At 32.1% G+C, this 13,011-nt stretch overlaps 1 protein-coding gene and 1 long non-coding RNA gene across 2 annotated transcripts; both read left to right on the forward strand.

The window, feature by feature from the left end:
* Positions 1–5,641: 5,641 nt before the first annotated feature.
* Positions 5,642–7,000, forward strand: LOC111412669 (trans-resveratrol di-O-methyltransferase-like). Its single transcript, XM_023043594.1, has 3 exons — positions 5,642–5,937; positions 6,417–6,522; positions 6,647–7,000. Exons 1-3 carry the CDS (start codon positions 5,642–5,644, stop codon positions 6,998–7,000), a joined length of 756 nt encoding a protein of 251 aa, XP_022899362.1.
* Positions 7,001–9,941: 2,941 nt separating this feature from the next.
* LOC111412845 lies at positions 9,942–10,167 on the forward strand. Its single transcript, XR_002706122.1, has 2 exons — positions 9,942–9,980; positions 10,075–10,167. It is a non-coding gene; the product is annotated as an uncharacterized LOC111412845 (long non-coding RNA).
* Positions 10,168–13,011: the final 2,844 nt, after the last annotated feature.

Raw genomic sequence — 13,011 nt, forward strand, 5'->3', positions numbered from 1 at the left:
ACATAAAAGGGGAGAGAAAAGTGTAACTGCGGGAGAGAAAATAATGAGCCTATACATGTACATAAGGGGAGCGGTTTTTGCATTTGCATTTGCATTTGCATTTGCATTTGCACTGATTTCACTGCTTGACATTTTGCATTGCTATGTTCAAGAGTCATCAGGGAGAGACATAGAGACATTTGTTACTACATAAAATTCATGAAAGTTTGTAGTAAAGGGAGCATTGCATTGTTTTCAATATCATATCTATTGCTGTTTGAGTTTTGATGTTTAGTGATGTTGATGTTTCAATTAATGTTTTGATTGACATCAAGGTCACGTCTCAAACTAGCATGTTGATTTGTGATTATGTATTTTATTTGTTATATTTTCTGTATCACGTACTTTTACACTTGGTTTTTGAGCTTTGAATTTCAGGAAAGATAAGGAATGCAAGAACCAGTGGTATACTGGTAGAATAGGTTTTTTCTTTTCAATTCTTGACTTCATTTGTATAGTTTTGTCACCGAATATCAAAGGGAGAGATTGTTAGGTCCAATGATTAAATGGCAATTCTGTGAATAAAAGTGACCTAATTGAATGTTTGTAAAATTCAAGGACTTGGGTTGCAATTTTGCATAGATGGTTAGGATTGATTAGCATTCGTGTTTTCAGTTGGAAACAAGGTAAGAAGATTGCCGAAATTTCGCTAGCTACCCGCTTGACCATTGCTCGAGCAAAAATAACAGAGAGGTCAACGCTCGCTTGTTGACGCTGTGTCACTCGCTTTTTGCCTAGTTGTCGCTCAAGAGATAGTATTACGTGGCCAAACCCTAGATCGTGATTTTTAATAATTTTGCACGGTCTATGATACTTATCACCCCTAACTATAAATATCCAAGGCATGGACGAAATTTCTAAGTTGCTACGTTGTGATATCATTAAGAAACACTTTTATATTGTCTTTGAGAGATTTGAAAAAAACAATTCAATTGGTGGAATCAATCATTTATTCTTGAAATCCGACAACCTAGTTTTGGGAAACATTACATCTTTGTAATTCAAAACACCTGGCTTCCTTAGTTCATTGAGGAGGTGACTCTCTCATTGGGGATTGAGAAAGGTAAACTTCAAGCGAAGGGAAAGCACTAGAACAAGAGGTTCTTGGGAATACTACTTGGAAGAGGCAATCAGTTTAAGATTAGAAGGCTGGAAGAAAACAATCGATCTTGTGGGCTATAGAAGATAGATTAGAAAGTTTAGTAGAGTGGCTATGTAGTATCTACGGCAGTAGATCGTGAGATTGGAAGATTGACAGTGGGTCTTAGAGGTTACAGGAATTATAATAGCTAGAACTAGAGAGAGTTGCTAATCTGAAATCACATTGTAACCCTAATTCACTATAATGGAGGTAACTGGTTTGGTCTCGAAGTTTTTCCCATACTGAGTTTCTCCGCCAAAAAAATTATGCGTTGTTTACCATTTTAAATATTATTACAATTGCGGCATTTAAACATAGGAAAAACAGACTTGTATGTTTAATCATCTAGAAAATCAATTAAAAGCGACTTGTTGCTTTAATTAGTATAATTCCACAGGTAAGGTCAAATTAATAAATTGTTTAGAACGTAAACTTGGTAATCATAAAAGTTGAAGTAGTGTCGTGTCCCAAACCCGAACTTAAAAGTTGTCAAGAGCGTTATTGCTGGTCCTTCACCTCTTGACTTTAATGTTAATCTTAACGAAACTAACATCAATTTATCTTGTCCCAACTAATTAAAGATTATTGTTATCACAATTGAGGTCAAGCATCAAGAATTCAAAGATTGATACCTTCTCACCTTATTTCTTCCTAGAAAAGGAAAACCTTAACGAAACCAAACAACTAGCTGCAGGGAATTTCAAACCCATCTTTCGTTGAGGAACTCACTTATTGGGGTTGCTGCGTGATAATCATAAGTGTATGTGTCAATTAGTAAAGTGAACATAAAACTCTGAATTTTCACGATGCTATTTATTTGATGTTTAATCACATTTGAATAAAGCAAAGATGGCAAGATTTTGATTAAATAATATTAACTAGGAAAAATAAAAGTAATAAAATGATCAAATATGATAGTTAAACAATGCTGTTCATAATTTACCAGTTATTCCCTTTAATATCGCCTCTTAGGTTCAATTAATAAAGTTTCACTTGATTAAATACACTAATTAGATCAATTACATCTATTTAGTTGATATTAATCATGCCTAACTAAATCAACTCACTATATCTTGACATTTTGGAAAATTTATTTCTACACAAAAATTCGAAATACTTCTCAAAAGCAACTCTTCGAACTAACATACTCATAGTTATCGAACTCAATCTAGTCATTAACTCGATTAAAATATTGATCGACTAGTTACTAGTTCAATTGAATGGTCATTATTGTTTCAAATTTTATAGATTATTATTTTTGTAAAAAAAGTACAAATACAACAATAAGTTTAAAAGTTAAAACGGGTTTTAAATTAGAAATTCATTTAGTAATTGGGATTTATAAATTCTCAAATTTTCTCTTTTCTAAAAATAACCAATATAAGTTTTTCGTATTTTCTTAATATTTGTAGAGTAGTATATTGATCTATATACGTATTCTTTATTAATTTCAAAAATATTTATTTCTTATGTTTTTTGTTCTACAAATAAACAATTATAGCTTGATGGTAATGTGCCAATAAAATAACAAGTAGAGGTACATGATTCAAAACATGGTTATTTCGTCAAATTTCAAAGTAAATTCAAATAGTCGGCCGATTTAGTCAAAACCCGTTCATTGGGTCTTGATGGTAAGATTAGTCAACGTTGCTACTAGCATCCTATCCTAGTTAAGGATTATTGTTTTTGCATTTGACGGCTTCAAGAGTTCGAAAATTAGTACCTATGTCCTTTCAATTTCCATATATATATATATATATAAAGAAAAACTTAATGAAACCAACAAGTGGTTTATCGTCAATTTTATATCTCGTAAGCGTACAGATCATAGCAAATAAAATAAAGAATTTATGAATCTGGATTATCGTTCCTCCCGAGGACTATAATTGAATTTCTAATTTATTATTTCTAACTTCCATTTGATTAAAATTAAAGAATATAGTTTGTCAGTTAAACGAGTAGTAAAGTGGACCTAAGAGCAGATTATCTAACCATTCTAACTCATATTTGAACAAAACAAATGTTGATTGCAAGATTTTGATTAAATTAATATTAACTAATGACAATAAAATCAATTATCAAAATACTGCTATTACGAGAAATTGGATGAAAAACATATTGCAAGATTCGAGGATGAATTTTTGTTAATTGGAGGAGAAATTGGATGAAAAACACAGTTGCAAGATTCGAGGATGAATTTTTGTCAATCGGAGGAGAATAATAAGAATTGAGTTATTAATTATTTTTAGCTAGTATTTTCTTTATTAGACAATTTGAAATTCAATGTTAATTAGAACTTTTAACTTTTATTATTATAAAGATGTTAATCATTAATTAGAATTAGTCATTGATTAAAGTTTGTTATTTATTAGGATTAGTCGTAATTAAGTTTTTTTAGTAGTTATAAATAAGGGGAGTAGCCTTAATGGCGAGGTGGTTATTTTTTGAATTTAAATAAAATATTAGTTAAAGAAAATTTCTTCCATTTACCAGTCTTAAATCGATTTTCATTAGAATCAGTGATTTTATAGTCAAGATGAAGAATACTATATTCTTTGTGAAGAACCAACGAACGTTTGATTCCAAAATTTATGATATTCTTTGTGAATCAATGCCAGCACAAATGGGTCCCAATTTCGAAGGAAGAAGTAAGGCATCTAATCGTCATTTTTTTTTTTGGCCTCCCTATTTTTGCCTTAAATCAACCTCCAACTTGGGAGATAAGTTGATGGATGGTATTAGGGGATCTGATGCATGTGAGAGTAACAGATTTAAGAAAGCTACAATTGCCATTCTGCTTTCAATGAATACAAAGCCACGTGGATGATTGTCATTCATGTCTGCTGTAAAATGCTACAATATATGCATTTTTATATATAATAATGTTCAATAATGTTACATATCATTCTATCATTGGACTATTTAGAAAAAGTTAATTTTTGCACTCAATTATTTGTTGTCAACATTGCATCTGTCAAGCAGGTGGGCAAATTTTTTGTTAAAGCGGCTTAATCCTGTAATGTTACCAAGGTTTAACCTCTGTCTAGTAAATATTTTACCCTAGATCTTTATTAAAATTGAAATCAACAATTAATTTTAACCACATGTTTCATGAGATCTACAGCTTTTCAACCATACATTATATCAATTTTTATCAGAATATGCTAAAATCTGATTTTAATCGATATCAAACTGTAGCTTATTCTCATCGGAAATATTAGTTCTTATTTTTGGTGTTCTCTCACTGTGCAGTTATTAAAATTTTAAAGTAATCTTTTATCAATTACAATCACAAAAAGAACCCCCTTCCCAAATTTACAATCATCACTTCAAATCTGCAACGGTAATTTTTTTTAAAACCAATTAAAAACATATTTAATCACTCAACTTATATTGAAGTAAATCACTCAACGTGTACACAATTCTTGGTCTGTTTCCGAATTAAAACCTTTATTACTTCCATTACTTTCTTACATCTTAATTTCTACGTCATTTTGATCTTCTTCTAATAAGGCTTTGATTTCTAATTTTCTAGATTTTCTAAGAACCCTATAATAATTCGTATCTATATATCCAATTTCTTTTTTCATCATCTTTACTTTCATCTTTTTCACTATTTTCATTTGATCTATTAATTTCTTGATAACTTTCATAATTTTCTATTTCAATTTATTCAAATTCATTCTCATTTTCATTTCGTCTTTGCTTGCTTGTTTGTTAGTAATGGCAATTCTAAATTAAATAAAAGTCACCAAAAGTCAAATAAATTCTATGGAAGTTTCAATGTAAAAATCTATAGAAGTGACTTTTTGACTTTCATTAACTCAATGCAAGTATATAAAAGTTTAGAAATTCCATAAAAATCTATCACTTAAAAAGGTCGTAAAAGTCCCAATTAAATATAGCACCTAAGTGCATTCAGGAATTGAATATAATTGTTCAAAGTTATGAATAAATAAAAATTAGAGATGAGAGGTGGATAAGTTGATAGTATTTGTGGGTCTCACAAAATATATGGAGATAAACTAAGTTTAATCAATTATGTTTGTAAAATAAATATGTGCTAAAAAAGTATGGATGGTGAACACTCTCTATATATCAATGAAAGACAAGGACAAAATCATTTTGAATTGTTTCCATGATTTTTATCCCTATATGAGGTTGGAACATCAAATTTTAGACCAAAAATAGGCCAAGAACACCACATTAACCCTAAAAAATTTAGTCATTATATAGGGTGAAGATGCAAAGTTAATAGAAAAAGAAAGGAAATAAAGAAAAGGGAAGAATGAGGAAACAATATAAAAAATGTTTCTAGTTTTGCTAATTTTGTTTAAAAATTGAGACAAAAAAAAGGTTGAGGACGTGTATGCAATTTATATGATTGTTTCCTATATGTAACTCAATGGTAATGCATATAACATGACTAGCACATTCTTGTAAAAATTTCGAGTTCTAGGAATGGCAATACCTACCGGAGAACAATCGGTCGAGCTTCTACAAGCTCAAGCCAAATTTTGGAACCACAAAATCAACGTCATATACATCGCGTCTTTCAAATGTGTAACTGAACTAGGCATACCAGATATCATCCACAAACATGGTAAACCAATGACACTCCAACAGCTAGCCGATGCACTCTCCATCAGCAAAGCAAAAGTTCATGGTTCTTCATCGAGGAAAAAGTTTCCGAGGATGACGCAAATATGGGGTATTGGCTTACACCAGCTTCTCGTCTCCTCATCAAAGACCAGGCAGTGAGTATGATACCATTTTTACAGTCCTGTTTCAATCCATTTTACCGAAAGGCATGGGATCATATGAGTGACTGGTTTCAAAATGATGACCCCTCTACATTTGAGACAGCCCATGGAAGCTCATTCTGGGACTGTGCTAGTCACGACCCAATGCTCAATAAGTTTTTCAATAAAAACATGGTTAACGACATCAAATTGTTAAGTAGGATACTCACTAATGATTTCCGAGGCATCTTCAATAAGATGAAGTCTATGGTGGATGTTGGAGGAAACACATGACTTATTGGCCAAAGCTATTGCAGATGCTTTCCCGCACTTGCAGTGTAAAAAGGAATACTTTTTAAGTATAACCCAATCCCAATATGTATGATAGAATCAAAGTGATTCTCACTTCCAAAGTTTGTTGAGAAACGAATCTCTTTGGTAAGTTTCGTTGTCAACAATGTCAAATAGGCTTTTTCTTCGTATACCTTACCTAGGCCTATCGAACATGTCATTGAAGGCTTGGAAGGTAGTAAGAACTTGACCTACATCAAGGGAAACATGTTTGAATCCATTCCTCAAGCAGATGCGATTATGCTCAAGGTATGGAGTTCTTTTTTTACATCTACCTTATGGTGTAGTAGTTTTCTTAAATAACATCTATTTATTTTAACTCTTTCACGTTGGATTCATGCTAACAACGACTTTTTCACACAACAAAAAACAGTGGATATTGCATGACTGGAGTGACGAAAAGTGTGTAAAAATATTAAAGAAATGCAAAGAAGCTATCCCAAGCAAGGAGAATGGAGGAAAAGTGATCATTATTGATATGATCATACGCAACAACAAAGAAGACCATCAGCACACTGAAACTCAGCTCTTCTCGGATCTACTGATGATGGTCTTGTTCAATGGAAAAGAAAGATCTGAGAAAGAGTGGGAAAAACTTTTCTTTGATGCTGGCTATAGAGGCTACAAGATTGCATATGAATTAGGATTGAGGTCTCTCGTCAAGCTTTACACTACAACAAAAGTGGGCTTTTACTGCATGAAGCGTGCATTTATGGCATGCCGTTAAAGACGACTATCTATGGCATGCGCTATATGTATGCATGAATTCGACATATTTACAGCATGCATTTGTGCACGCCGTAAAATGTGAACATTTAGGGCATTGTTTTAGGGCGCGCCGTGTTTGTGTAAAAAGATGGACTTATTACGGCGTGCATATGTATGCCACATATACGTCAACCTATTACGACGTGCATCCACACAACATAAATTTCGTAAAATTACTTCACTTACTACGGCGTGCAAATGCATGCCGTTGGAATAATTTAATTGGAGCAAAAAGAAACTTAAGAAACTGATTTGGAAATAAAAGAGGTTCGGTGATACAACTGAGACTTTGCTTAAAGGTCAGCTACTAATCCTTTAACCATAGAATGATGTGATGAAATCTGGATTCTATTGTTCACTAAAAACGTGAAATTTATGGCCTTCGGTGATTGTTATAGCCCTGGAAACTTTTTTTCTTATGAAACAAATGAAAGAACGAAAAAGATGCACCCATTTGTAATTTCTCTTTTTCTTATTAATTCACCCTATGTATATGCAATCCTGCTTGTTGATTTTATGTCACAAATTGTCTCCTACACATTGATACAAATGAACTGCTATGGAAGATCCATTTTTGCATCTTCTGCGTCCTTTCTTTCAATCGTGAATTTTTCTACATCCTCATCCCCCTTTTTTGATGTTAAAGTTGCATGCCCTTTAAATTCTTTGATTTGGCTCTCATATATATATATATATATATATATATATATATATATGATTTAATGTTGTAATCTGTGAATTTGTGATTTGGGGTTTATGATTTGCTATATTATGAGCCGTGAATTTGATATACGTTGAGTGCAAGTTGCAAGTCGTAGTATTGAGAAAACCTTACGTTGGATTTGGGCTAAGATTTAAGCTCTTCACCATGAATTTGAGACGATGAACTTATTGTTTAGTATATTCTTGTTGCTGTCTATAATAGTTCATGACCTTTGAATAGTATTATGTATAATTGTTATAATTTCTAGAGAAGTGTTCTTAATTTCGAAACATAGTAGGACCAAATTTAGATGATCCCTCAAAAGTTGTAGCCTTTATGCGTTTGTATGCTTGTATGTGAGCTTACATTTGAGCCAGAAAAAGCAGCATTGTCTATTATTGTTTCATATTCCTTTTTGTTGGAAGAAGTTTAAAACTGACAATAATTTACAAATATTTGAATACTATTTTTATACAGGGTTCCTGACATCAATGGTTATTGAAGTTGAGTAATAATTACTCTAATTTCTAATTATTAGATTTAAAATTTAACTATCTTATAAGAGAGAACTTATAAAATTTGATTGTTGTGGTGGATATCTGTATGTTGCTTAGATGCTTGCAAATTAAAGTAAAATGGTGTGATTGCTTCGAATTAAAGTTCAATGATCTGTTTGCAAGGAACGATAACTAGTGATCATGGGTGAATTTCATGCCAAGATTGTACTTACACCTAAAAATTCGAATTTAATAATTGGACTTACGATGTAGCATGTAGGTGTTCAAAGAATTGCTCGATTCCTTAGCTAATGTCTGAGCGATAAGAGAGTTAGGGACCTCATGGTTGAACATGGTTGTCAACTTAACATTCTTACTAAGTAGATAGTATTATTTTCGACTTTGTTGAAGCAGGGGCAGAGTTAAGGAGACCTTGGAACCCTTCAGATTTTCCAAAAAAGAATTTCTATATATATTCTGAAAACTGAAATCAATCATAAATTATGCCTATAGCTTATTGATTACCCAATAATAATAATAATAATAATAAAATTGGCAGTGGCGAAATGGTAGGTCACAACGAATTAGAGAGAAGCCTAATCATATTAGTAATCTCAATTGATGTCCATACATTTATCTTTGTAGAACCTGACAAATAATCATATGATTCAAACCACTTATGAAAGACAAGACCTTATTAACCCACTAATAAAATCTAATTGTGGCCCAAAAAATGTGAGAAAAGGGTATCTTAGATTTAGCTAATCAAATTGATCTAAGAGTTGTTAAAATGGTTATCACACAGACCTTATTAACTCACATTCCTGTGATGCTTAAGATTCTGGGAACTGCTTCAAGAATCCTTGATATCAATTTCAAAATAGGATCTTTTTGAATTATTTGTAAGAAAAAGAGAATCAGATTTAACAAAGTATAAAATAGATGAACTACTTTTGGTGACTAGTAAAAATATACTAAAGAACCAGCTCGGGCTGATCTGCCAAGAAAATCAGGTCAGGTGTTCTTGAAGTTAATATTCAAACTTTTTTCAGTTTGATTGATGTAATTCAAATCTAAAAGACACAAGTGGTTGTAACATGTGGGAAATGGTGCAACAAAAATCTACAAATAGATAAAAGTATTTCTTTAATTCTAAATGTTAAAAGTGATATTTATTCATTTGTTCTCTCCTCCCCCAATAACATGTGAGAGAACTTTTTTGTATACGTTACAGATTGGTAATTTGTGGTTTGTGATAATGTGTGAATCTGTGATAATTTGACATTAGAATTAATTTGCTACTTGTTTTAATGCTTCTTTCCTGCCTTTCCTCCCTCCCAACTTTATGATCATATTCTTAACAAAGTTCTCTACTAATTTCTTAACAGATTGCAGTAGTGCTGAAGGAGTTTGTGACAATTCCAATTTCGCCTATTTCAATTGAGGTTTAATTATTTTTTTGTATTTTCAGTTTGTGTGAAACTTTATTGGCAAAATGACTTACCTAATGGAACCTGATTTCAAAGATGTCCTAATATAATTGTTTTTATTGTGTTATAACAGATTATAACTTAATAGTGTTGGTATATTATCATGGATAAAGATTGGGTACACTTATCAAAATTATCCTGGAAAAACAATTGGTATGACACGAGTTGCTGCTCTTCTTAAGCTGGATAATGTTGAATCAATGAAAGAATGGCAAGCATATGTCAAAGAACAATTCCCAACCATATAAGGTAAGCTTTCATTACTTCTTCCTAAATTGCTTACTACATATGCTCTATTTTCCTAACAAAAGTGATGCTTACATAGTATTATTTGATTTTGTAGGAAAGGAATGAAAGATTCAAAAAGATGAGAGCATGTCAAACCATAATGCATACAACAAGTAGAAAGGGCTTTGCTCGTTTAGAAGCTGAAATGGTAAAAAGTTATTAGATTACAAGTTAAATTTGCTTGAAAAATTATAAACATTTACGTTATCACATATATAAAATATGTAAAATGCAGCGTGCTGAAAGTGAAGACCTTAATTCCATAACGAGAGATGATGTTTATATTCGAGGACATACGCGAAAAAATGGTGAACCTATTAATGAATCAGCTGGGGAAATATTGGTAAAAATATTGCTTTTAGTAATTTGAGTTATTCAAAGCTTATATTTATAATCTTAGAGCATTAATTTATTTCCTCTTATCCGAACAAAATAAAAGCATGTTCAGAGACGATTACCTCTCCAACCCAACACTGTCTCAAAGATGGTGGTGTTGCTAGAGTACTTGGTGCAGAACATCGAGGATGGGTAAGAGGTCTTGATTTCGGTGCGACTCCTTCAAAGTTGAATGCCTTGGTGCACAACCATAGCTGGCAAACTCAAGTCCAAGAGTTGAGGGATGAAATTAAGGAATTAAAAGCTTTGTTTCAAATGAAGAGTACGACTACTGTACAAGAAGATAATGTAAGTGGAAAGTTAGAATTAATGAATGTTATTCTAAATTATGTACACTTTCTATATTCTAAATAATTAATTGTACAATTGGATATGAATTTTACAACCTGGAGACAGAAACTTGAATGGTTCAAATAACCTTCAAAATAAGAAATGCAAATTGTTATCTTGGTTTGGAAAAGCTAAAGTTGTTGCAAAAGGTGAAATTGCATCAACAAATTCAAGTGATTTAGTGCATCATGTACCCCTTGGTAATGAATGTTTGAGAGTTTGGGGTAATGAAGTAATTGATAATGTCAGCTTATATCGTCCTACACGTGAACTTTTTCTTCTTAAAAATGCATTAGGAAGTACGATAGCATAGCCAATTAGGTACATCAAAGTGGATTCGCTGTAATCACAACGAAGGTATGCTTAACTTCTTTTTATTTTAATTCCATTTACATTTGCATTCAGTCTCAAATGAAGATTAGTTTGTGTAAAATCAAGAAGTTGTTGGGTCTTGATTTGATATGACATGGTTTTTATTATATGGTGTTTATAGATGTAATTCTGTTAAAGCTCTTATGTTTCTTGATATATTTTTTATTTATAGTAAACTTTTTGGTGGTTAACAATCATACTTTTGAATGATTTCTTTAAAGTTGGATTGATTGACTTTTGAAACAAATTGTTAGGAGTCAGTGGTGAGAGAGATTATTATTTAGGTAGTCAGTGGTGACTTTTGAAACAATTTTAAACTTTTTCAATGACAAAGGATTATGTGAATGACTACCTTGGTGTTAGTGATACTAATATCACAAGAGTCATTGGTGAGAGAGTTTATTATCCAGTCTCCTGGAAACTTAGAGGAGGCAAAGCAGGTACACTCATTCATATACTTTGGATCATGGTAGTGTTGACGGTCTACCAAAAAGTTTAGGTGGTTATGACATTGGTGGTTGTATTGCGCCATCTATGGCATTGTAGTACTTGAGTACTAAAATACTAGAGAACCTGAGAAAATGTAATGTTATACCTTCTGATTGGACTGCATATTGATGTTTCTGATAACCTGGTTTTGGTTTAGATTGATTTTATCTCATGAACTGATTTTCTTAGTTAATGCACTTATGATAAAATTTCTTGATACACTTTTGATTTATATGCTCACTCTAAGTATATTAATTATACCTTTTTATTTGTGTGGAATGCAGGGAGTTGATATTTTGTGGGATAGCTAAATTGTCGGTCAAAGAAGTAGACTTTGATATGGATCTAATATTTTCTAACATTTTACTCATTTTTTTTTAAGTAGTACGTACTTTTTGAGAAGTATTGAGATGCATTTTACATTGATATATTGTATTGAACCGTAATCAATATTTATGTTTTATCGAAACTATGAAAAACCTGGTTATATATATGGAATTCTGTTTCATAATTACTATAGGTATTCGGGTATTTAAATAAATGTAAAATTTTTTAAAAAAATGAAATGAAAGTTTACGGCGTGCATTTGCAAGCCGTGAAAAAACTTTGACATTTACGGCGTGCCTCGGGATGCCGTGAAAGAGAGTAACATTTACAGCGTGCAACTGCTTACACGCCATAAAAGGGTGACTTTTTACGGCGTGCAACTAGACGCCGTAAAAGAGGTAACCTTTTACGGGGTGCAATTGCACGCCATAAAAAGTAGGCCATAAAAAGTACATTTTGTTGTAGTATATCCTTTATTTTCGAGTCTCGAGACTAAATGAAGACTGGCTCTTATCTTTAAATAAACGTTTGAGTTATGCATTTTCAAGTCTTTGAGAATAAACCAAGACTGGCTCTTATCTTTAAATAAATGAATGAGTTATGCATTTTCAAGTCTTTGAGAATAAATCAAGACTGGCTTGGGATGATTTTCATGTCTATTTATGTGTTGAACTATTTTTTTCATGTCAAAAAGTATCACTTTCAGCAATCTACATTCTGTCAACTGTTGCAGCGGGGGGCTGGGGTGGGTGTTTTGAATGGATATGCTGTGCGAGTTGGGGGAAAACAGCTAGTGTAGAGTGTGTTCGAGGTGGACAGGGTGTGGATTAGTCTCTTATATATTGAGGGATTAGTCGTATGGGATGGTTGGGTGTGGCGTCGTGAATCGTGATCATTAGGGGATTACGAGGATTTTCTATTCAAATACTTGATTGCAATTTTAATTTTTTTCTTATTTAAGGTAGCTTTGAGTACTTCCATCATTAACTGATTGTCACACCATCCATTATCACCAAAATCATGAAGTTTGAACTATGCTATTTTAACAAAAATCAAATTAAAGTGTGTAATCCAATTA

Source organism: Olea europaea, chromosome 16 (genome assembly GCF_002742605.1).
Source record: "Olea europaea var. sylvestris chromosome 16, O_europaea_v1, whole genome shotgun sequence".
NCBI lineage: Eukaryota > Viridiplantae > Streptophyta > Magnoliopsida > Lamiales > Oleaceae > Olea > Olea europaea.

Bases quoted from the DNA above. Each gene is read 5' to 3' on its own strand.
- LOC111412669 (XM_023043594.1), top strand. From the start codon at position 5,642: ATGGCAATACCTACCGGAGAACAATCGGTCGAGCTTCTACAAGCTCAA. The intron at 5,938-6,416 runs GTGAGTATGATA...TACCTTACCTAG, and splicing joins TCCTCATCAAAGACCAGGCA to GCCTATCGAACATGTCATTG. The intron at 6,523-6,646 runs GTATGGAGTTCT...AACAAAAAACAG, and splicing joins CAGATGCGATTATGCTCAAG to TGGATATTGCATGACTGGAG.